The following is a 25,507-nucleotide window of genomic DNA, read 5'->3' as shown; positions in this document are numbered from 1 at the left end:
AGTGACTAGTGGAGTACCGCAAGGCTCAGTGCTGGGACCCCAGTTGTTTACAATATATATTAATGACTTGGATGAGGGAATTAAATGCAGCATCTCCAAGTTTGCGGATGACACGAAGCTGGGTGGCAGTGTTAGCTGTGAGGAGGATGCTAAGAGGATGCAGGGTGACTTGGATAGGTTGGGTGAGTGGGCAAGTTCATGGCAGATGCAATTTAATGTGGATAAGTGTGAAGTTATCCACTTTGGTGGCAAAAATAGGAAAACAGATTATTATCTGAATGGTGGCCGATTAGGAAAAGGGGAGGTGCAACGAGACCTGGGTGTCATTATACACCAGTCATTGAAAGTGGGCATGCAGGTACAGCAGGCGGTGAAAAAGGCGAATGGTATGCTGGCATTTATAGCGAGAGGATTCGAGTACAGGAGCAGGGAGGTACTACTGCAGTTGTACAAGGCCTTGGTGAGACCGCACCTGGAGTATTGTGTGCAGTTTTGGTCCCCTAATCTGAGGAAAGACATCCTTGCCATAGAGGGAGTACAAAGAAGGTTCACCAGATTGATTCCTGGGATGGCAGGACTTTCATATGAAGAAAGACTGGATGAACTGGGCTTGTACTCGTTGGAATTTAGAAGATTGAGGGGGGATCTGATTGAAACGTATAAGATCCTAAAGGGATTGGACAGGCTAGATGCAGGAAGATTGTTCCCGATGTTGAGGAAGTCCAGAACGAGGGGCCACAGTTTGAGGATAGAGGGGAAGCCTTTTAGGACCGAGATTAGGAAAAACTTCTTCACACAGAGAGTGGTGAATCTGTGGAATTCTCTGCCACAGGAAACAGTTGAGGCCAGTTCATTGGCTATATTTAAGAGGGAGTTAGATATGGCCCTTGTGGTTACAGGGATCAGGGGGTATGGAGGGAAGGCTTGGGCGGGGTTCTGAGTTGGATGATCAGCCATGATCATAATAAATGGCGGTGCAGGCTCGAAGGGCCGAATGGCCTACTCCTGCACCTATTTTCTATGTTTCTATGTTATCTCAGTCTAACCTAAAACAAGCTGCTAGCGCAAGAACTTTCTCAGCATTTAACATAACAAAGCATTCCCAAGTATAAAATAACAAAGAAGCCATTTTAATTAGCCTACGCAGCAACATAAAAGACGAAACCCCCTTACACAAGTAATATCAAGAAGATACATTTAAATGCTCCTCATGTATCTGCCTCCACGACTATTGTGGCAGTACACTACATGCACCTACCACACTCTGTAAAAAATCCTACCTCTGACATCCTCCTCAGACATTCATCCAATCATCTTAAAGTCATGTCCATTGTATCAGCCACTTCCACACAGGGAAAAACTGCGACTGTCTACACAGTCTGTGCCCCTTATCATCTTGTACACCTCTGTCTAGTTACCTTTTATCCTTCTCCTCTTCAAAGAGGAAAGCCCTAGCTCATTCAACCTAAAACATGCTCTCTAATCCAGGCAGCATCCTGGTAAATCTAAAGCCTTTTCACGTCTCTCCTATGAGATGACAAGAACTGATCACAATACTCCAAGTGTAGTTTAACCAGGGTTTTATACAGCTGCAACATTACCTTACAGTCTCCTGGCTAATGAAGGCCAGCATACCATATGCCTTCTTAACCACCTTATCAACTTATGCAGCAAAACGAAGAGACTTATGGACGTGGACCCCAAGTTTTCTCTATTCCTCCACTGCTAAGAATCATGACGTTAACCCTGTATTCTGCTTTCAAATTCAACCTTCCCAAGTGGATCACTTCATATTTCTCCAGGTTGAACTCCATCTGCCATTTCTCAGCCCAGCTCTGCATCCTGTCAATGTCCTGTTGTAACCTACAGCAACCTTCTACACTCTCCACAACTCCACCAAACTTCGTGACATCTGCAAGCTTACTAACCCACTCTCCCACTTCCTCATCCAAGTCATTTTTAAAAATCAAAAAGACCAGAGGTCCCAGAACAGATCTCTGTGGAACACCACTGGATACTGATCTCCAGGCACAGTATGCTCCATCTAGTACTACCCTCTGCCTTCTATGGGCAAGCCAATTCTGAATTCACACAGCCAAATTTCCCTATCCCATTATAACCTTCTACACTAATCATCACACCAATGTATGATTGAACAATCTGATTTAATAACATTCATTGACATACAGGAAATTAAAGCACCATCATCATTATTACGTGTCGTGTCGTATGACATGAGCGATCATGGCCTTATCATTACCATGATTACTTCTGGCATTTTTTTTCCCTACAGAAGCATTTTACCATTGCCTTCTTCTGGGCAGTGTCTTTACAAGATGGGTGACCCCAGCCATTATCAATATTCTTTCGAGATTGTCTGCCTGGTGTCAGTGGTCGCATAACCAGGACTTGTGATATGCACCAACTGCTCGTACGACCATCCACCACCTCCTGCCATGGCTTCACCTGACCCTAATCGAGTTGTGGGGAGGTGGGGCTAAGCAGGTGTTGCACCTTACACCTCCTTGTACAGACACATCTCTATCCCGCCAGCCATAAATAAATGCATGGGGATTAATTCCCTCACTTTTCCTACACACAAAGCCAATAGGTAGTTTATGAGCACTTGAGGGCACAAGTAGCTAATCAGGCTGACACTGAGTTTGAAAGACCAACTCCCTCAAGTGTAGCACTAGGTGTTGGTCCAGACTTCTTGGAAGCTCTGGCCTGAATACAGCAATACTTCCCTTCCACTTACACAATCACAAGTGTAGACATTTTGGCATCAGAGGCAGAGTTGGGCCATTACTCATACAACACATCCATTTGATCTCTTTGACTGAGGTAATTAATATAAATGGACAGAAATAGCTTTGTTTCTACACAGGGTTGAGGTCTGGTGTGGGGCTCCCTGCTGTCTACACCATCAATATCAGCTCCATCTTCCCATCACTTTAACCTCACCGTATAAACCCACAGGACACTTACAGCGTGCAGTCAGGAACATTTTATCCCTCAAAGTACTTACATTCCGATCAATATCACGTGAAGAGGGGTTACTGCATATCCAAAAATGGAGCAGAAACAATTGTTGATTTCTCTTGCTCCTAGCCAAGGGATACATTTTTCAAAGCACTGATGCATTTTAAAAAGTAGCGCCTGTGTATTACACATAAAAATTGCGGGTGAATGCAGCAGGCCAGGCAGCATCTATAGGAAGAGGTACAGTCGATGTTTCGGGCCCAGACCCTTCTTCCCTTGTTTTGGGTCTCGGCTCGCCTGACCTGCTGCGTTCACCAGCAATTTTTGTGTGCGTTGCTTGAATTTCCAGCATCTGCAGATTTCCTCGTGTTTGCCTGTGTATTATAATTGGTACCTTCTAATTTAAAAAAAAAATCGCCACAATGGATTAGACCACAGGGAAGCAGGCTATCACTTTAAACAATAAACTGCCAGTGTTGTCTATCCAAACCAGATAAATGGGCAGGTAATTGTGGCAACTCTATCTGGTCACTGTTTTCAAACGTCCTCTCTCTCCTCCCCCCCCCCCCCCCAACTAATTAAACAGACTGAGCTAATCACAGCTCTCTCTCTCCTCCTGATTATCCTCCAGGAAAGATGCTGATATGCGAACAATCACCATCGAAACTGAGTCAATCTAATCAAGGAAAATGACCGATTCAGGTAAACGCAGCTGATTGTGGGGAACACACTCAGCAAAATTAAACAATTTATAAAAGGATCAGAGGAGGCCAAATGAGGATCAATTCCACCCGATTTTGAGACCTTTGTTTGGTGCTCATCGATTCAACTACTAATTTTGGCACCAATCTGCTTCCGTCACAATGAGCAGGGAGGTCGGCATAAATACTGGGATCAGTGCCTGTGCTGGTCTCCCTCCACACTGTAAATACCAGCTTCATTACCTACACCCTAGCCTCTCTAAATGGCCTAATTCTGCTCCTATATTTTATGGTCTTAAACCTAAAGGGTGCTAAGGCTGAGGTCAAGAAGACTTTATGTAGTTAAAACTCCAACGTTGTACTGCTGTCACAAATACAATTTTCATAACATATGCCCGCGACATTACATCAGATTCTAATAGAACAGGAGGACTACATTTTTCTGTTTTTCTTCTCTCTCGATCTTGCACTTGTGACATTATGTTCATCTGAGTTATTCTGTGCATGCGATGTTAAGTTTATGTTAAGTTTGTCATCACAGTTTGTACTGTGATACTGCTGCTAAAGCTAGTTTACCTGATAACTATGAACTTGACTAGTATTGCGCAATAGTCCCAGTGTGAAAGTTTTGTAAAGTTGCAACACTACACACTAGTTTTTTTTAATTCTATGCCCTAACCTATGAAGGCAAGCAAAGGATTCAAAGTACACTTATTATCAAAGCATGTATAAATTATGCAACCTTGAGATTCACATGCTTACAGGCAGCCAAAAAGCAAGAATTCCAAAAGAGCCCAATTAAAAAAAGGGACCAACATCAAACGAGCAGAGAAGGAAACACAAATCATGCAAACAATAAAAGCAAGCATTACAAGCCAATTTCAGTCCAAAGACCCAGATTGCAGAGCAGCCAGAGCAGGCCCTTGGCATCAGTCTCAGTTCATCATATAGCCAGGCAAATCACCGACCGCAAAGCTCACAGATACGAAGCACAAAGCAGCCGGAGCTTTCTCACAGTCTCAGTGTCACAGGGAGAGGAGTAAACGTCGTAGAAGAGCAAGCGGAATCCGCCCGACCCTCGCCTCCAGTCCCGACACCCTGTCTTTCTAGTCTATCCCACACTTAAATCGTCCTATATCACGACCCAACCTACCAATGTTACCATTTTTAAGGAACTTGAATCCCAATATCCCTCTCTTCATTAATCTGATTTCTGTTGTGCACGCACACATGTGTGCATAAAGGGGGCTCGTTTTGCTGTTCAATGCACACAAAATGCCAAGGAAACTCAGCAGGTCAGGCAGTGTGGATTTCCCGTGATTAAAGTTTGTTTGCAAATAGAAAGTTGCAACACCCAGAATTAATATTTTTGTTTATTCTGACCATAGCAACAAATAATGATTGAATACAGATTGTGATCAACCTTAGGTTTTCCAAAACTGATGCAAGCAAGTGTAAGGTGTTGCATTTTGGGCGAACGCAGGGTTAAGACTTACACAGTGAATGGTAGGCACTGAGGAGTGTGGAAGAACAAAGAAAGGGTCTTGGGAATATAGATCCACAATGCTCTGAAAGTTGTACCACAGGTAGGTAGGGGAGCACACTTGGCACACTGGCCTTCATAAATCAGAGTATTGAGCGCAGGAGTTGGAAAGTTATGTTGAGATTGTACAGCAGGTTAGTGAGGCAAAATTTGGAATATTGTGTGCAGTTTTGACCAGCTTGAAAGAGTACAGAGAAAATGAACAAGGATGTTGCTGGAGCTTGTGGACATGTTCTAGAGGAGGGTTGAATAGATTAGGATTTTATTCCTTTGAGTGCAGAACGAGGGGTGATCTTACAGAGATATACAAATAATGAGAGAAATCATGCTCTTCCCCTTCAAATTTAGAACACATGGCTTGCTTTGACAGTTCAGAAGTGTTTTTATTTTTAAAACAATCAAGCCTCACAAATTTCACCCCCAAATGTAGAATGGTTCCATTTCAAAATTATGCAGGGTATATAAAATTATATGTAAGGTATACAAAACTTATGAGGGGTACAGATCAGGTGAATGCTTGTGGACTTTCTTTCCCTCAGCTTGGGTGAGATTAGAATGATCTGTTTTGGAAAACTCAAGAATGTTGATCGCAATCTGTATTTAAACCTAATTTGCTGCTATAACCGCAATTAACAAGAAATTCGGTTCTGGGTGTTGCGGCTTCCTACTGCAAACAAACTCTGATCACTGAATATTATCCATATCTCGCTTTGATTCATGCCACTAAGTTAAATTTAGAACCAGCTTGCCATGTTGGATCCCATGAAGATGTACTATAATGACCTGGCCAAGGGGCATACAAAATTCCACACAGACACCAAACCTCCTCTTCTGACTCTCCTGATTAGCTCCTTAAAAGACTCTCAAGGAGTTTCAAGGACTGGCTCACTTATTGGGAGAGCCTGGAAAGGCTCGGATATTTTTTCCTATAGCATATAGGGCCACGAGGAGAACTCAAAAGGTTTATAAATTTGTTAAAAGTATAGATAAGGAGTATAGAGACAGCCTTTCACCTACACTAGGGAGAGTAAAAGTAGCCCACAAGACATAGGAACACAATTAGACCATTTGGCTCATCAAGTCTGCTCTCCCATTCCATCATGGCTGATTTAGAAAACATAGAAAAACATACAGCACAATACAGGCCCTTTGGCCAACAAAGCTGTGCCGAACATGTCCCTACCTTAGAACTACCTAGGCTTTACCCATAGCCCTCTACTTTTCTAAGCTCCACGTAGCCATCCAGGAGTCTCTTAAAAGACCCCATTCTTTCCGCCTCCACCAGCGTCGCCGGGAGCCCATTCCATGCACTCACCACTCTCTGAGTAAAAAACTTACCCCTGACATCTCCTCTGTACCTACTTCCAAGCACCTTAAAACTATGCCCTCTCGTGCTAGCCATTTCAGCCCCGGGGAAAAGCCTCTGACTATCCACACGATCAATGCCTCTCATTATCCTGTACACCACTATCAAGTCACCTATCATCCTTTGTCGCTCCAAGGAGAAAAGGCCACGCTCACTCAACCTATTCTCAAAAGGCATGCTCCCCAATCCAGGCAACATCCTTGTAAATCTCCTCTGCACCCTTTCTATGCTTTCCACGTCCCTCCTATATATAATGAGGCTACGAGAATTGAGCACAGTACTCCAAGTGGGGTCTGACCAGGGTCCTATATAGCTGCAACATTACCTCTCAGCTCTTGAACTCAATCCCACGATTGATGAAGGCCAATGCACAGTGTGCCTTCTTAACCACAGAGTCGAGTCAACCTGTGTAGCAGCTTTGAGTGTCCTATGTACTCGGACCCCAAGACCCCTCTGATCCTCCACACTGCCAAGAGTCTTACCATGAATAATACATTCTGCCATCATATTTGACCTACCAAAATGAACCACCTCACACTTATCTGGGTTGAACTCCATCTGCCACTTCTCAGCCCAGTCTTGCATCCTATTAATGTCCCGTTATAACCTCTGACAGCCCTCCACACTATCCACAACACCCCCAACCTTTGTGTCATCAGCAAATTTACTAACCCGTCCCTCCACTTCCTCATCCAGGTCATTTATAAAACTCAAAGATTTATCATCCCACTCCCTTACCTTCTCCCCATAAACTCTGACAGCCTGACCAGTCAAGAACATACCCACCTCTGCTTTAAATATACCCAATGTCAGCCTCCACAGTCATCTGTGCAATAGATTCCACAGGTTCACCAACTACTGGATAAAGAAATTCCTCCTCATCTCTGTTCTACAAGGATGTCCTTCTATTCTGAGTCTGTGCCCTCAGGTCCTAAAATTACCCACTGTAAGGAACATCCTTTCCACACCCACACTGTCTAGGCTTTTCAATATTTGATGTTTCAATGAGATCCCCCTTCATTCTTCTAAATTTCAGCAAGTGCAACTCCAGAGCCATGAAACACTCTTCATACATTAACCCTGCAATTCCTGGAACCATTCTCGTGAACCTCCTCCTCTGGACCCTGAACTATGCCAGCACGTTTTTCTTAAACAAGGGCGCAAAACGGCTCCAAATACTCTAACTGCAGTCTGACCGATGCCTTACAAAGCTTCAGCCAGCATAGGTTTAAAGTGATGGGGGGCAAGCTTTTCCACACAGAACATGTCGGGTATAAGAAACAAGCTGAAGTGGTAGAGCCAGATATAATTACTATATTTCAAAATTTAAAGTAAATTTATTATTCAAGTAAGCATCTGTTACCATAAACTACCTTCAGATTCATTTTCTTACAGACATTTATTGGAGTTACAGAATACACATGGACTAAGATGTTAACTGTCCTGTGCCATCACCAGTGGGATCATCAGTTGATCTGCCACCTGTCTTCAGGAGTTTCGGCCCGCTTATGATCAAGACTCCCTCGAGGTGGTGGGCCAGCAGTGCTAAAGCACCACCTCCCACTGGTGAGCTTAAAAACTTGGCATCTGCCTCTATCAGAGTTGTTGGTCACTTCCATCCAACAGATAGTCTACTCTTCAAATACAACAGAATTCATGAAAAAACATACATAACAAAGATCGACAAACAACCAGCATGCAAGAGACGACCATTTGTGCAAATAATTTTTTAAAAAGTAAATAAATATTACTGAGAACATAAATTGCAGAGTCCTTGATGTTTAGACAGGTAGGTGGATAGAAAAGATTTTGAGGAACAAAACACAAACAAATGGGACAGCCCAGATAGGCACTTTGGTCAGCATAGATGAGTTCGGCCAAAAGGCCTGTTTCCCATTGTACAGCCCAACTAAGCACCTTGGTCAGCATAGACCAGCTGGGCCGAAGGGCCTGTTTCCACTGTGATAAAAACGTTATGGACCCTCTAACAGGGGGTTCCCAACCTGGAGTCCATGGACCTCTTTCTTAATGCTATTGGTCCATGGCATTAAAAAAAGACAGGAAAGGCACAATGCAAATTCAACCTTTTATTATCTCACCTCTTCTTTTTCACAGGTCTGTGGAAAGTGGATGAAATAGGGCTGCTTCTCCCCTGGTTGCTTCTGCCACTCAAAGAATCCATCAGCCAACACTACACAGCGCTGGCCTTTCAGAAGTGGTTCCTGGCAAAAGCAACATTAAGATGATTACAGGTTCTTGTTAAGAGTGTCGAGTTGTTCACATTGGGTCACACTCTCCTGAGATTTTCCCTAATGCCAATATTACGATTTCTAAATCACCTGTACGTTAATGTTACGCAACCATCATTTAGAGTCCCCACTGCATTTTAATAAAAGCAGGATTATTTTTTCATATCAGGGGTCATTGGGAAAAATTCCTACACCCAACATGACTGCACTTCAGAATTCCCACAAACCACAGCTCATAATGCATCAATTATTAATTTTTAAATGGAGGCTATTGACTTCCATTATGTGAGACATGTACAATAGATTTTGAACTCTATAGTCAAGTCAATTTCCTTTATGTAGGTAATGATATGTCTGTAATAGAGAGAATGTTACAAATGCTTACCGGGTCATTCCTGGGTGGTGTGGCTGTCCTATGAGATTAAGCCAATTGGCCTATACTCTTTAGACTTCAGAAGAATGAGACGTGATCTCATTGAAACATAAAATACTTAATGAGACATGACAGGGTGAGTCCTCCAAGAGGACCACAACCTTGTCATGGTTTGGAGGCTTGCGTGCCTCCATGACCCGGAGAGCTACGTTGGCTGGAGTCAGGGCTTTATGCTTTGCCTCTTGGCAGGGTCACTCATGCCAAACAGGTCAAAGGGTAGAGGATAGACGAAGAGTGATCCACCAGTCCTCCAGGTTCAGTTCAGGGCTAACAACTGACTGGTGAAACAAAACTGTTTTGGAAACAGCAATGAAGAATCCTTCTACATCAGGGTGCGACGTTATTCCTGAGTCTCCACCCTAGAGTTGCATGACAAACTAAGGGGAAGCCACTGACATGATGAAGGAAGCCCTGAACACTGCCAGAGATGGAGGACCTTCAGTGCTGCCCTAAACGCCAGAGGTATAATAACAGAAGACAGATGATGTTTCACAAGGCTGGAAAATCTAGAAGCAGGGCTTAGTTATTCAGCACCAAGAAGAAAAAGGCTGTTCTTCACCAGAGGGTGAATTGATGGTGCAGGCCATACAGTACGTTCAACATAGAAGTGAATAAATGTTTGGATAACAAGCGGTTTAATAAAAGGAAGTGCCACAGAGGTACGGGGCACCATGGTAGTGTAATGGTTAGCATATTGCTACTACGGCACCTGCAACCAGGGTTCATTTCCTGCTGCTGTCGGTAAGCAGTTTGTACGTTAGCCTCCATGACCGCCTGGGTTTCCTCTGGAAGCTCTGGTTTCTTCCCACATTTCAAAGGTGTACGGGTTAGCAGGCTAATTGATCACATTGGTGTAATTGGGAGGCACACACTGGTTGGGCCACATGAGCCTGTTACCACGCTGTATGTCTAAATAAATAAAATAAAAGGTCGAATGTAACCTTACTGAATAGCAGGGCAGGTGCAGAGGACATTGGGGCAGAATGGTAGCGTAGTGGTTAGCAAAACACTTTATAGTACCAGCAACTTGGGTTCAATTCCCGCCACTGTCTGTAAGGAGTTTGCATGTTTTCCCCGTGACTGCGTGTGTTTCCTCCCACAGTCCAAATAACATAAAATGTAGGAGTAAAATTAGGCCATTTGGCCCATCGAATCTGCTCTACTATTTTATCATGGCTGAACCATTTTTCCTTTCAGTCCCAATCTCCTGCCTTCTCCCCGTATCCCTTCATGCCCTGAGCAGTCAAGAATCTATCAACCTCTGCCTTAAATATATGAAAAGACTTGGCCTCAACAGATGCCTGTGGCAAGGAATTCCACAGATTCTCCAGTCTCGGGCTAAAGAAATTCCTTCTCATCTCCATTCTAAATGGACAACCCCTCTCTATTCTGAGGCTGTGTCCTCTGGTCCTAGACACTTCCACCATAGGAAACATCCTCTCCAGATCCACTTTATCAAGGCATTTCAATATTCAATAGGTTTCAATTACGTCATTCCTCATTCTTCCAAATTCCAGTGAATACAGGCCCGATACTAGTTGGTAGGTTAATTAGTTATTGTAAACTGTCCTGTGATTAAGGAGCTGGGTCAGTGTGGACATGGTGGAGGATTACAAATACCTGGGGATACGAATTGACAATAAACTGGAATGGTCAAAGAACACTGAGGCTGTCTACAAGAAGGGTCAGAGCCATCTCTATTTCCTGAGGAGACTGGGGTCCTTTAACATCTGCCGGACGATGCTGAGGATGTTCTACGAGTCTGTGGTGGCCAGTGCTATCATGTTTGCTATTGTGTGCTGGAGCAGCAGGCTGAGGGTAGCAGACACCAACAGAATCAACAAACTCATTCGTAAGGCCAGTGATGTTGTGGGGATGGAACTGGACTCTCTCACAGTGGTGTCTGAAAAGAGGATGCTGTCTAAGTTGCATGCCATCTTGGTCAATGTCTCCCATCCACTACATAATGTACTGGGTGGGCACAGGAGTACATTCAGCCAGAGACTCATTCCACTGAGATGCAACACTGAGCGTCACAGGAAGTCATTCCTGCCTGTGGCCATCAAACTTTACAACTCCTCCCTTGGAGGGCCAGACAAAGGACTTACTTCATAATTTACTGGCATAATTTACATATTACTATTTAACTATTTATGGTTCTATTACTATTTATTATTTATGGTGCAACTGTAACGAAAACCAATTTCCCCCAGGATCAATGAAGTATGACTATGACTATGATTAGGCTAGGGTTAGTTTAAATCAGGGGTTGCTGGACAACATGGCTTGAAGAGCCAGCAGGACCTATTCTGCAGTGTATCTCGAAATAAATAAATAAATAAGTATTATTTTCTCCTTTTGCTAATTCTTATGCTCCTGTGTTGTCAGGTATTAAGCAAATAAGCAAAGGGAGATACACATCAGTCACGATCTCAATAAATGACTACATACATCCCCGAGAGTCTCAGGTGCTTACTCTGCAAAAGTGACTACTATTAAGAGGTACTTCATTCACTTTAAAGCCTTGGGGAAAAGTCAGAGATTCTGAAAGATAAGTGTACTGTGCAAAAGTCTTGGGTACATGTAAAGAAAATTCTGTAATGCGAAGATGCTTTCAAAAACAATGAAATGAAAAGTTTCTAAATATCAAAAAGTTTACCATAAGGGGCGGTAAATAGTTAAAAAAATTCTAATCAATATTTGGTGTTGCCACCCTTTGCGTTTAAAACGACATTAATCCTCTTAGGTACGATGTTGTGCAATTTTATAATAAAATCGGCTGGTAGGTTGTAATAAAGTCAATTCAATTCAAGCATCTAAGACCTTGCCACAGTTCTTCAGTAGACTTTGGCTATCTCGCTTGCTTCTATCTTTCCAGGTAATCACAACACGACCAAAGGCGACATCCTTCAGACAGTTCATGATGCTGTCACTTTCAATTTCAAATATGATTCTGCTACTATCGAAGCCTGTGATCCACGTTTTCAGGCCGATTGAGTGATCCGGCGCTTTGCTGACTCCGAGGGCGTTCAGTGAGGCTTTGAGAGAAGTGTATGGCCTGGAGATAGGGCACGGGCCCATGATCGTCTCCATTTCGCGTCAATCACATCAAGATAGATTGAATCAGATAAAGCACCAACAAGGATGAGAGCAGAAGTAAGCGGGTGCTCAGTGCTGCCAACCTGCGAGCAACCAATCTCTCTCAGTCGTGCTCTCTCTCTCTCTCCCTCCCTCCTGGAGAAAGGTGTCTGTCGCCCCCCACCCCGCCAGAGTCCTGGCCCTTCACGATGGTTCTCCACAATGGCCACTCCTTTCTCCTTGGTATGGTGGCTATGAAGACTGCCCCACACGCTGTGCTGTGCTGTGTGCCTGCTAATATGATGAACTGATAAGCAAGCCCTACTCTGGGCTGCTCCGGGGTTCAGTTCTGAAAACTCAATTTTGGTTTGGAATGCTGTTGTTCGCTTCAATTGTTTGAGTGATTTGTATTTTTTTTCTTTCTCTTGCATATCAAGGTTCTTTTTTTCCCCTTTAAATTGGGTTTTTTTTGGGCTTCTTGCTTTTGGCTACACATGAGCAAGCAAATTTCAAGGTTGCATAATTTATAATAAATTGACAATAAATGTACTTGAATCTTGCATACATACTTTCATAATAGATGTACTTTGAATCTTTGAAGTTAAGATCAGGGGTCAGAGGAGGCCATAGCATCTGAAAAAATCTAACATGCCTAAGACTTTTGCACAGTCCTGCAGGGTTAGAAATGACTATGATGAAAACTTTATTCAGTTAACTCCCCTTTCACTGTTCTTAGGGCAAATAGTTTTAACACCCTAAGGGAACACAAGCGAGGAAAGAATAGAGAAGTCTTGACAAGCTCAGGAGAGCTGAGGAGAGTCATAACCTGTTGGTGTGAATGGCTAGTTTTCTGTAGGAGGCAATACTGTAGCGTAGTAGTTAGCATAATGCTTTACTGTGCTAGGTGTAATATCAGGGCTCAATTCCCTTCACTGTCTGAAAGGAGTGTGTCATTCTCCCCATGACTCTGTGGGTTTTCTCTGAGTGCTCCCGTTTCCTCCCACATTTCAAAGATGTACGGTGAGCGTTAAGAGAGTTGTGGGCATGCTCTGTTGACGGGGGAAGTGTTTCGACACTTCTGGGCTGTTCCCAGCACATCCTCACTGATTTAACTGGATGTGAACAACACACTTTGATGTACATGTGAACAAAGCTTTCTTTTTAAAAAAAGCAAAAGTGTTCTAAATACTTCGGAGTGAGAATCAAAAGTCAACACTTCAGGTAAATGTTGTTTCCCAGTTGGTGCCTATCCTGTGGGTCCGATGTCACCCTACCAACTGCATATCAATGACAGTGGAGTCGCTGGATCAATGTGTGTGACTGCCATGAGAACCACCTGCTCGCTGAGGTATCATACCTCAGCTGGCCAGTCCGCAACTACCAGAGGCCCACCTGCTCACCGAGGCGGCAAACCTTGCTGGATCAGTGTGCGATTACCAGGACAGCCTCCCCACTCATTGGTGTCATACGTCACTGGATCAGTGTGAGAACACTGCGAGTCCCTCCTAAGGTGTCTAAGGTGTCGTATGTCGTTTAAACAACGTATGACCATTGTGGGACCCACTAACTGAGGCATCCTACCTCGCTGGATCGGTGTGTGACTACCGTGAGACCTTCCCACTAACTGAGGCGTTGTACCTCATTGGATCAGAGTGCAATTACTGTGAGACACTCCCCACTGGTGTTATACCTCGTTGGATCAGTGTGTGACTACCGTGAGACCCCCCCCCCACCACTCACTGATGCGTCATACCTTATACGACTTCTTCTGCATCATCCCATCACTACGACAGTTGCTGGTATGGTACTGCATTTTCGAGGGGTCGTTTTCCCGAAACCAGGAAGGAATAAGGCCCCACCGCATGGCTGCCAGCATAGGCTCCCCACTCTCTGCCTCCTGTCAAAACAAGAGTCAGGTGACGAAACAGTAGCAATGGTTTTCATCTCTAACCTGGGTACAGACCCAATACCCAATAAGAACCACAACTAAGAGTGCTGTTGGCATCTCAGGAACTAGTCTAGTTGGTCCCTCCAGAAAAACTGGAAGATAGCAGTCCAGTACTACTGAAGTGTGAGATTCAGATTCATTTATTTATCACGTGTACATCGAAACACACAGCGAAATGTGTCATTTGCATCAAGACCAACACACCCAAGGATGTGCTCGGGGCAGCTCACAAGTGTCGCCACACACTCCAGCAGCAACATAGCAGGCCCACACTGTTCGTCAGAACAACACAGAACACAAGCAACAAAACAACGTGCAAAAAAAAAGCCCCGCTCCTCCATCCCATTCAGAGTCCTCCAAACCCAAGACAGGTCTCCAGCAGACTTGCCTGGGCCTCCAACTTCCCCAGTGGACTTCAAACTATAGACCCCCAGGAGTTCAGCCATCAGACGTTGACTTCCAGACTTCTGATTGATCTTCAGGCTTCTATCTTTTTGGTATCGACCCCATGACTAGCTGATGATGGGACCCCGAACTTCAGGCCATGAACTCTGGACTTGCCAACGATGGGACCCTGAACTCCACACTTGTCAATGATGGGATCCCAAGCCCCAGGCCATGAACTCCAGACTTACTGACTTGCACACCTGGGAGATCACTGGCTCTCCTGTCCCCTGCTCCCATAGGCATTGGACCCTGGGACCCAGCTACCTCGGGGGACTAGCTAATGTCAGTAGCACTAGGTTCTTAGTGCTATAGTAAGGGGGCTTATTGTGTCCAGTCTGAAGCAGCACATACACCTTTGGTCTCTACCAGGCACTCATCTCTCACCTGTGGTTCCAAGTAGCTGCTTGCGTACGACAGTACGCAACCCTGTACACTGCTTTGACAAGCGAGCTCAAAGTAAATTTATTATCAAAGTACACATATGTCACTGATACAACCATGAGATTCATTTTCTTGTGGGAAATTACAGTAAGTAATAGTATCAGGTAGAAACTGAGGCCGTCAGGCAGGAACTTGGAAACATGAATGTTCTTACCTTATCCATAGCCCTCTACTTTTCTAAGCTCCATGTATCCATTCAGGAATCTCTTAAAAGACCCTATTGTTTCCATCTCCACCACCGCTGCCGGCGGCCCATTTCACGCACTCACCACCCTCTGCGTAAAAAACTTACCCCTGACATCTCCTCTGTACCAACTTCCAAGCACCTTAAAACTATGCCCTCTTCTGCCAGCCATTTCAGCCCTGGGAAAAAGCCTCTGACTATCCACAAGATCAATGCCTCTCATCATCTTGTACACCTCTATCAGGTCACCTCTCATCCTCCGTCACTCCAAGGAGAAAAGACAAAGTTCACTCAACCTGATCTCGTAAGGCATGCTCCCCAGTCCAGGCCACATCTTTGTAAATCTCCTCTGCACCCTTTCTATGGCTTCCACGTCCTTCCTGTAGTGAGCACAGTACTCCAAATGGGGTCTGACAAGGGTCCTCCATAGCTGCAACGATACCTCTCGGCTCTTAAACTCAATCCCACGATTGATGAAGGCCAATTGAATGTATACCTTCTTAACCACAGAGTCAACCTGCGCAGCAGCTTTGAGTGTCCTGTGGACTCAGACCCCAACATCCCTCTGATCCTCCACACTGCCAAGAGTCTTACCACTAATGCTATATTCTGCCATCATATTCGAATTACCAAAATGAACCACCTCACATTTATCTGGATTGAACCCCATCTGCCACTTCTCAGCCCAGTCTTGAATCCTATCAATGTCCCGCTGTAACCTCTGACAGCTCTCCACACTACAACATCCCCAACCTTTGTGTCATCAGCAAACTTATTAACCCATCCCTCCACTTCCTCATCCATGTCATTTTTAAAAATCACGAAGAGTACAGGTCCCAAAACAGATCTGAGGCACACCACTGGTCACCGACCTCCATGCAGAATATGACCTGTCTACAATTACTCTTGGCTTTTTGTGGGCAAGCCAGTTGCAGTCCACAAAGCAGTGTCCCCTTGGATCCCATGCCTCCTTACTTTCTCAATAAGCCTTGCATGGGGTACCTTATCAAATGCCTTGCTGAAATCCATATACACGAGGTCATCCCTCATTCTTCTGAATTCTAGTAAATACAGGCCCAGAGCCATCAAATGTTCTTGATATGACAAGCTGTTCAATCCTGGAATATTTTTCATGGACCTCCTTTGAACCATCTCCAGCTTCAGCACATCCTTTCTAAGATAAGGGACACAAAACTGCTCATAATACTCCAAGTGAGGCTTCACCAATACTTTATAAAGTCTCAACATGACACCATTGCTTTTGTATTTTAGTCTCCTTGAAATGAATACTAACATTGCACTTGCCTTTCTAACCACAGATTCAACCTGCAAATAAAAGCATGGAGACATGGTCAAGAGGTTCAGTCGTTGTTCAGACCAAACATCTGAATGGAGAATAAGTGTGATCCAAGTGACTTTGACAGTGGAATGATTGTTGGTTTGGGTATCTCAGAAACTCCTGAGCTCCTGGAATCTTCACGCACAATAGTCCTTAGAGTTTACAGAGAAAAACAAAAAAATATCCAGGGAGCAGCAATTCTGTGGGCAAAAACATCATGTTCATAAAAGGGATCAAAGGAGAATGGCCAGACTGGTTCAAGCTGACAGGAAGGTGACAGTAACTCAAATAACCACACTTTACAACAGTGGTGTGCAGAAGAGCCAACAACGCATCGAACCCTGAAATGGATGGGCTACACCAAGTTCCATTCATCTAACTAATAAAGTAACCACTGAGTGCAGATGTACTTTGATGATTTACTTTTATTTTGGAAATGGTGGTTAAGTGGCATGATTTGTCAGAGGAAATGGTTACAATAACACTAAAGAGAGTTTTGCAAATATACGTGAACAGGAAAGGTTTAAAGGGAGATGTTAGAGATGGCAAATGCTGAAATCTGGAGCAAAAGGGGTGTAGGCTGTACGAAAGGAAACGGGCAGCTCAGGTACCGCCTTGGTTAGCATTGTCAAGTCGGGCCAAAGGGCCTGTTCCCATGCTACAAAACTCTAAAACACAGAAGATCATTCCATTGATCATCAGGCAACATAGAAATAGAGAGGATGAAATCAATTACTTTGTCAAAGTGTCGTCTGGAGACCAGCACTGGACTGTTGGAATGTGGGCTTCTGTTGAACGAGGGTCTATACTTATCTTGGTCCCCATCTCTCCATTCAGGCTCTCGTCTCCTTCCTTGCCTGTCTCGATAAGAACAGGCGCGCCTAAGCTGATCAGCTGCCAGTGAGCACGCAGTGCGCCCACACATGACGACGCAAATCCTTACAGCAGAAGCCTGCAAGAGAGACAGCACAAGGTGGAACTGGTTATTATAATGCTGCAGGAGATGACCTGATGATATTTGAACCCTTTGACAGGCTGGGGATTCACACCCTAGCACATCAACATCCGTACTGCTCCCTTTTGCTGTTATGGACAAAGCCAGAACAGAGGAAGAAGTGTGAACATGAAGAAATCTGCAGATGCTGGAAATTCAAGCAACACACACACAAAATGCTGGTGGAATGCAGCAGGCCAGGCAGCATCTATAGGAAGGGGTACAGTCAACGTTTGGGGCCGAGACCCTTCATCAGGACTAACTGAAAGAAGAGCTAGTAAGAGATTTGAAAGTGGGAGGGAGAGGGAGAGATCCGAAATGATAGGAGAAGACAGGAGGGGGAGGGATGGAGCCAAGAGCTGGAAAGTTGATTGGCAAAAGGGATACGAGGCTGGAGAAGGGGGAGGATCATAGGACTGGAGGCCTAAGGAGAAAGAAAAGGGGAGGGGAGCCCAGAGGAAGATGGATAGCAGGCAAGGACTGATTGTGAGAGGGACAGAGAGAAAAAGAAGGGGGTGAGGGGGGGATAATAAATAAATAAGGGATGGGGTAAGAAGGGGAGGAGGAGCATTAACGGAAGTTAGAGAAATCAATGTTCATGCCATCAGGTTGGAGGCTACCCAGACGGAATATAAGGTGTTGTTCCTCCAGACTGAGTGTGACTTCATCTTGACAGTGGAGGAGGCCATGGATTGACATATCAGAATGGGAATGGAACGTGGAAGTAAAATGCGTGGCCACTGGGAGATCCTGCTTTCTCTGGCGTAAATTAGGGTTCCTGTCTTCTCCTATCATTTCAGATCTCCCTCTCACCCTCCCACTTTCAAATCTCTTTCTATCTCTTTTTTCAGTTAGTCCTGATGAAGGGTCTCGGCCCAAAACATCGACTGTACTTCTTCCTATAGATGTTGCCTGGCCTGCTGCGTTCCACCAGCATTGTGTGTGTGTTGACGGGGTAAGAAATGACTGACAGAGCACACAGTCCGGCAGTATAAATAATGAGAAGGGGTCACTTCTTTCTATTTCAGTGCAACCCCAGGTTCGGATGACACAGTATGGCACATGAAGAGAAAAGCAGCGAAGTCACAAATATCCCAAAGTTGTGCAGGATGGCGCATTAATTAACCACCAAGTTAGCAAAGTAGTTTTTATTTTAATTTAGAGATGCAGCACAGTAAAAGGTCCTTCTATCCCAATGAGTCTATGTTGCCTAATTATATCCATGTGACCAATTCACCTCCTAACCCCCTACGTCTTTGGAATGTGGAAGGAAACTGAAACCCACGTGCTCACAGGGAGAACGTACAAACTCAAGAAAATCTGCAGATGCTGGAAATCCAAAGCAACACACACACAAAATGCTGGAGGAACTCAGCAGGTCAGGCAGCATCTATGGAGGGGAATAAACATACATTTCAGGCTGAGGACTGCTGTCTGCCTGATCTATGCCCCTTATACACCTCTGTCAAGTCTCCTCTCATCCTCCTTCACCCCAAAGAGAAAAGCTCGAGCTCGCTCAACCTTTCCTCATAAGACCTGGTCTGTAGTCCAGGTACTATCCTGGTTGAGCACCCTCTTAAGCTTCCACATCCTTGTTACATTAAGGTGACCAGAAATGAACACAATATTCCAAGATTCTTACTACAGAGAAGTGTAGTATTCCGAAGGGCCAGCTCCAGATATTGTGGGGACAGTGAGACAGTATTTGGGTCATTGGAGAGAAACTGTTTCTAATTATAGTGGAGAATCCCGTGAGGTTGTTGGAATTTCACGTTTGGTTAAGCAGCAGACACCTAATTTTAAATTCTACAGAGCGTGGCATTTCATATTATATACATAGAGATAGATAGATAGATATGCGCGCGCACACACACACGAATGCTAACAAAGGTTCTTGTTGTGTACGGATAAAAATAACCTCAGTGCAGATCCCATCAGACAGCACTCAGAGCACTGTGAGCTGTTTTGAGCCCCTTATCTAAGAGAGGATGTGCTGGCATTGTACTGGGTCAGAGGAAGTTCATGAGAATGACCCCAGGAATGAAAGGGTTAACATACGAGAAGAGTTTGATGTCTCTGGGCCTGTACCTGCTGGAGTTTAAAAGAATGAGGCGGAATTCTCACTGAAATCTATTGAATATTGTTTAGCCCAGATAGAGTGGATGTGGACAGGATGTTTCCTATAGTGCAGGAATCTACAACCAAAGGGTATAGCCTCGGAATGCAAGTGGCCATTGTATTCAGAGTAGAGATGAGGAGGGGTTTCTTTAGCTAGAGGGCTTGAATCCTGGAAGTCATTGCCAAGTCATTGGGTATATTTAATGCGAAGGTTGATAGGTTCTTGATTAATAAGGGCATCAAGTTATGGAGAGAAGGCAGAAGAATTCAGGACAATAAATCAACCATGATGGAATGGCAAACTCAATGACCTAATTCTACTGCTATGTCTTATGGAATAAAATGTGCATAAATACCAGCATGTGTTCACAATGTAAAGATCATTACTCAAGTTGGTTTGAAATATTTACAGTGCAGTATAGTGACTGAGATAATAGATAAAGAGGCTAAATTATATGGATTAGAGTGGAATTAGTATAAAAATCTGTGCTGAGCCAGCACAGACTCAATGGGCTGAAGGGCCAATTTCCATACATTATTCCTCTATGACTTCGTAACTCCACAGTTCAGAAAAATGAGTGGTTTTGAAACAATGAAATAAAAGTTGTCCGACCAATGTAAGTAATATTCAATTTGCCAGCGGATATCAAGATTGGAACACTTTGGATTGGAAAGGTTATTACACTTGTATCAAATAAAAATCTAATTACAACCATCCCTCACATTCAAGCAAACAATAAACTATTTATACAAGAGAGTCTTTCACAAGAACACTTGCAAGGATGTTGTTGGGACCCGAGGACCCGAGATACAGGGAAAGGTTCAATAGCTTTGGACTTTATTCCCTGGAGTGTAGGAGAATGCGGGGAGATTCCATACAGGGATACAAGATTGTGAGGGGTATAAACAGGGTAAATGCAAGCAGGTTTTTTCCACAGAGTGTGGGTGAGACCAGAATTAGAAATTGTAGGTCAAGGGTGAATGATGAAATGTTTTAAGGTGAACTTAACTCAGAGGGTGTCGCAAGTGTGGGATGAGCCGCCAACGGAATTGCTGGAATTTGCAACATTTAAGAGAAATTTGGATAAGTACAGAGCTGAGAGTGCTACGGTCCTGGTGCGGGTTAACGGGACGAGACAGAAGGATCCGTTTCTGTCCTGTGGTATTCTATGACTTTATTATGCCTTTTCTGCACATGCCTTTTTGCAAAGAAAGGGGAAGTGGTAAAGTCACAGTGCAAGTCCTGGACATCAATGAGGGTAGATACAAAAGAAAGAATTCAAGCGGTCAGAGGATCAAAACTGGATCTTTCCAGGTAAAATTTATGACTGACTGAGTGCAACTACACCAAATATAGACCTGAAGTCTCTCTACCACACACACATTTCTTTAAGCTAACATTACTGTCATGTGCTCCTCCAGCTTCAAAATACATCCTTCTCTTAAAATCACAGCCACCAGAGATGTTGAAGTGGTGGGATGGACAATAGTTTTTGATTGTCTCTAGATTGTGGCCTCTGAGGGGCTTTGCTATTGCTTGCATAGGGTGGTGGGGGGTGGGTTGAAGCTTTTACTGGAGCAGGTTGGGGTTGGGGGGAGGATGGAGAATGGAAGCTTTTGCTACAGCTTGTGGGGCGGGGGGCTTTGGTGTTCTAATGTCTTCTGGTCATTCATTCTTTGGGGCTTTTATTCTGTTTTGTGGATGTCTGTAAAAAACTAAAAAAATTTAGGTTGTATACTGCATACATTCTCTGATATTAAATGGAACTATCGCACCTTGACGCTCCACATTTTGGGAATCACAGATGTCCCTCATCTCACCAAGAGTTGTCACCTTAAGAAACACTGTACAGTACACCACAGTAAATGTCCTTTGGCACACAATGTTGTGTCGACCTTTTAACCACCTCCAAAATCAACCTAAGGCTTTCCTCCTTGCATAGTCCTCCATTTGGGTTTCCTATCACAGTCCAAAGTCATACCGATTGGTAGATAAATTGGTCATTGTAAACTGTCCTGTAATTAAATCATTAAATCAGGAGAGTGATGGGTAGCACAGCTTGAAAGGCCAGAATGGCCCATTCTGCACTGAATTGCAAAATAAATATAAAAATATATATAAAAAATAAATTTATGACTGTAAATACAAATGCCATGGCACTGATTCCATGGCAAACCTATGATGTAATTGCATAAGCACCAGGTCCTATGAAATAAAAAAAAAACAGCCATACCCATTTGAGATTCTTTAGTAACTAGGATCAGTTAAAATAATACAAGTATACAAGTACAGTGCATTCCAGTTAATTGGGACACATCAGGACCAGTACATTTTGACCCAGTTAAGCAGCTGTCCCAATTAGTCGAAGTTTCACAGAAATAGTTGATTAGGTATATAAAAAGCAAACTGAGTAGCAAGTTATGTATTTAACTAAAATGCAGAAAAATTAAAATGCTACCAATACTACTGCAGTATTATAAGACTATTAGCTCCTAATACTTATCAACAGAGGAATTCATCCTGTTCTTTTGACTGTAAATGAACAAGATCAGCACTTAGTGCAGATAATGGACGGTCTTTCTACAATACTATTAAAAATTGCATCCTCCAAATTCTCATTTTCATTCTAGCATCCAAAGTAGAAGCTACGAAGAATTTGATACTTTCAAATTCTTATTAGATCCTAACTTGTGAAATAGCGAAATTGTTTCAGTTTCACTCCCGGCTATTTCTGGTATCTCCAAGCCTGAATGATTGAAACTGCAGAGAGCAGAACAGATCTGAATTGTCTTACTGTTTATTTCTCATTAACTATCACTGACAAAAATAGCTGATTTTTCAACACAAACACGTGCAACTGATACGATTTAAAAACTGTTTGCTTGAAGCACAGTGTTCTGCCTAATGCCCATGAGACTGCACCATCAAACTAACATTAGTTAGAAATGTCCTGCCCCAATTAAGCAGCATAGTGTTCCAAATAAATAACGGGAATCCTGGTGATTTTCTCCATTAGTTCTTTTATTCTTTAAGTGTTGCCTCAAATAAGTGGCTGCCCTGATTAAATAATGGTCCAATTAACAGCAAACCGCTGTATTTCTCTTGGGCTGCCAACTAGTGCTTTTTTTAAAAAATAAGATTAGCTGTGTTGGCACCAGAGTGTGTGGCAACATTTGCGGGTTGCCCCCAGCACATCCTTAGCTGCGCTGATTGTTAACACGAATGACACATTTCACTGTTCCAATGTACTATACATGCGATAAATAAATTCATCTGAATCTGCATTTGCCACATGTACACCAAAATATACAGTGAATTGCATTGTTTATGCCGATCGTCAGTATGGTACGAGGATGATCTGGGTGATTCACTATGCTTCTTAGGGAGCATGCCCTGATGAGGCCCTTCATTTGTTGGAGCTGACCATGGATGCTGCATCACGGGCACGCTATGTTGCTGTTGGAATGCATGGCGATATGTGCGAGCTGCCCCCAGCCCAACCTTGGGTGTGTTGGCTGTTAATGCAAATGACGTGTTTCACCAGGTGTTTGGATACACATGCAATAAATAAATCTGAATCCGGTGTCTGAGGACCAAAGGACAGCAAATGTCATCGCTTTGCTCAAAAGAAAGCCAGGAGAAATGAAGTAATTGTAGGAGAATGAGTTTAACTTTGGTGATGGGGAAATAATCAGATATTGTATTAGCACTCATTAGGTCATATGTTGATTGATAAAGGTAATCCAGCAAGGCTGGATTATTGAAAGGTCTGGATCAGGGGTTCCCAACCTTTTTTTTAATGCCATGGACCTCAGGTTGGGAACCCACGGCCTAGACAGAGTGGACCTGGAAAGGGCATTTCCTACAGTGAGGGAGTCTAGGACCAGAGGGCACAGCCGCAAAACAGAATGACCTCCATTAGGAACAGAGATAAGAAGGAATTTCTTTAGCAAGAGGGTAAATCTGTGAAATTCATTGCCACAGACAGCTGTGGAGGCCGTCACTGGGTATACTTAAAGCAGATGTTGATAGGTTCCTGATTAATAGCGTGTCAAAAGATATGGGGAGAAGGCAGGAGAATGGGGTTGAGAGGGATAATAAATCAGCCATGATAGAATGGCAGGGCAGACTCGATGGGATGAATGACTTAATTCTGCTCCTGTTGTATGGTCAGCATTGATTTGTTGAAGACCTTGGAAATAAGAAGACCAGCAGTGGCACAGATAGGAAATTGGCCAAATGACATGAAACATATAAAAGGAGGTGAACAAGTTTTCTCAGCCCTGGAGAAAAACATTTAATGGTGTCTCTGCAAGAAGACCACAAAGATTACTGATTTTCCTAATGACTCGAGCATACAGGGGTCTTGGGTGGCGGTATAGAGATACACCTCTACCAGAGCTGCAAGGTGCCCTTCCTTCCGCTAGCCCAGCGGTCCCCAACCACCGGGCCGCAAAGCATGTGCTACTGGGCCGCGAGGAAACGATATGATTTGGTGATACGAGTCAGCTGCACCTTTCCTCATTCCCTGTCACGCCCACTGTTGAGCTTGAATGCACGCGAGGTCATTACCCACGCGTCATCCATGTCAGTGTGGGAAGGAGATCAACTCCTCGAACTTGCAAATGACAGCGGGCTGAAAAGTATGTTTGACATAACATCTCTGCCGGCATTCTGGATCAAAGTCAAGGCTAAATATCCTGAGATAGCCATGAATGCACTGTAAACGTTGCTTCCATTTCCAACATATCTGCAATGAATGCAACGAAAACTAAATTGCGGAATAGACTGGACATTAGGAACCCCGTTTGAGTTTCAATGTCTCCCATCACCCCTCGATAGGACCATCTCGTTGCAGGGAAACAAGCCCAGGGCTCCCACTGATTCAGCGATATTGGTGTGTTGCAATGATTTTATATGTTCATACGGGGAAAATATGCGCTGTGTGTTTAATATCCAAATGTTACTTAAAATGTTATGATGCTATTGACTTATATAACCATATAACAATTACAGCACGTTAACAGGCCATCTCTGCCCTTCTAGTCCGTGCCGAACGCTACTCTCACTTAGTCCCACCGACCTGCACTCAACCCATAACCCTCCATTCCGTTCCTGTCCATATATCTATTCAATTTTTCTTTAAATGATAACATCGAACCTGCCTCTACCACTTCTACTGGAAGTTCGTTCAACACTTACTTCAAGCTCCCCTGTCCTCCCCTGATAATTGACTTATCACTGTATTCATGCGAGGAAAATATGCACTGTGTGTTTAATATTAAATCCGTTAGGTAAACCCTTTTAGAAACGAAATTGAGTGTATTAGCCACTTATCACCTATATGCCAGTCGTGATCAACCACCCCCCCCCCCACCGAACAGAATCACCAAAAACGACTTGTAGGAAAAAAATCGGCACGTACATGCATGCGCACTGGTGCCCACGCAAGGCTTCATGGTCTTCATGGTCATTGCAGTCTTTCTCGGGGTAAACACAACATATTTGACTTCTACTCTTGTCCACTGGCAACCCCACCACTACCCTCACCCCACCCCCCCCCCCGGGGTCCACCGGTCCGCGTTGCAAAAAAGGTTGAGGACCTCTGCGCTAGCCTGCGGGTCACCCTTGGGCAAGGTGTAGTGCCTGTTTAGCCACCCCTCCACCGATCAGGATCACGTGA

At 43.9% G+C, this 25,507-nt stretch overlaps 1 protein-coding gene across 5 annotated transcripts in view; it reads right to left on the bottom strand.

Moving 5' to 3' along the window:
* Positions 1-25,507, bottom strand: part of hmces (5-hydroxymethylcytosine binding, ES cell specific) — an 80,270-nt gene that overhangs the window by 17,152 nt on the left and 37,611 nt on the right. For all 5 annotated transcript variants that reach the window (XR_011889343.1, XM_072280271.1, XM_072280272.1 and 2 more), the window contains 3 exons: positions 17,448-17,663; positions 14,106-14,249; positions 8,692-8,814 (listed from right to left, as the gene is read on the bottom strand). Coding sequence is in view for 4 of the 5 variants with exons in the window: in XM_072280271.1 (XP_072136372.1) it covers positions 8,692-8,814; positions 14,106-14,249; positions 17,448-17,663 (483 nt within the window). In the remaining variant the exon portion in view is untranslated. The remainder of the gene's footprint in view (positions 1-8,691; positions 8,815-14,105; positions 14,250-17,447; positions 17,664-25,507) is intronic.

Source organism: Mobula birostris, chromosome 16, assembly GCF_030028105.1.
Source record: "Mobula birostris isolate sMobBir1 chromosome 16, sMobBir1.hap1, whole genome shotgun sequence".
Classification (NCBI taxonomy): Eukaryota; Metazoa; Chordata; class Chondrichthyes; order Myliobatiformes; family Myliobatidae; genus Mobula; species Mobula birostris.
The sequence above is the reverse complement of the archived record's forward strand: the minus strand, read 5'-3'. Positions and strand labels throughout refer to the sequence as shown.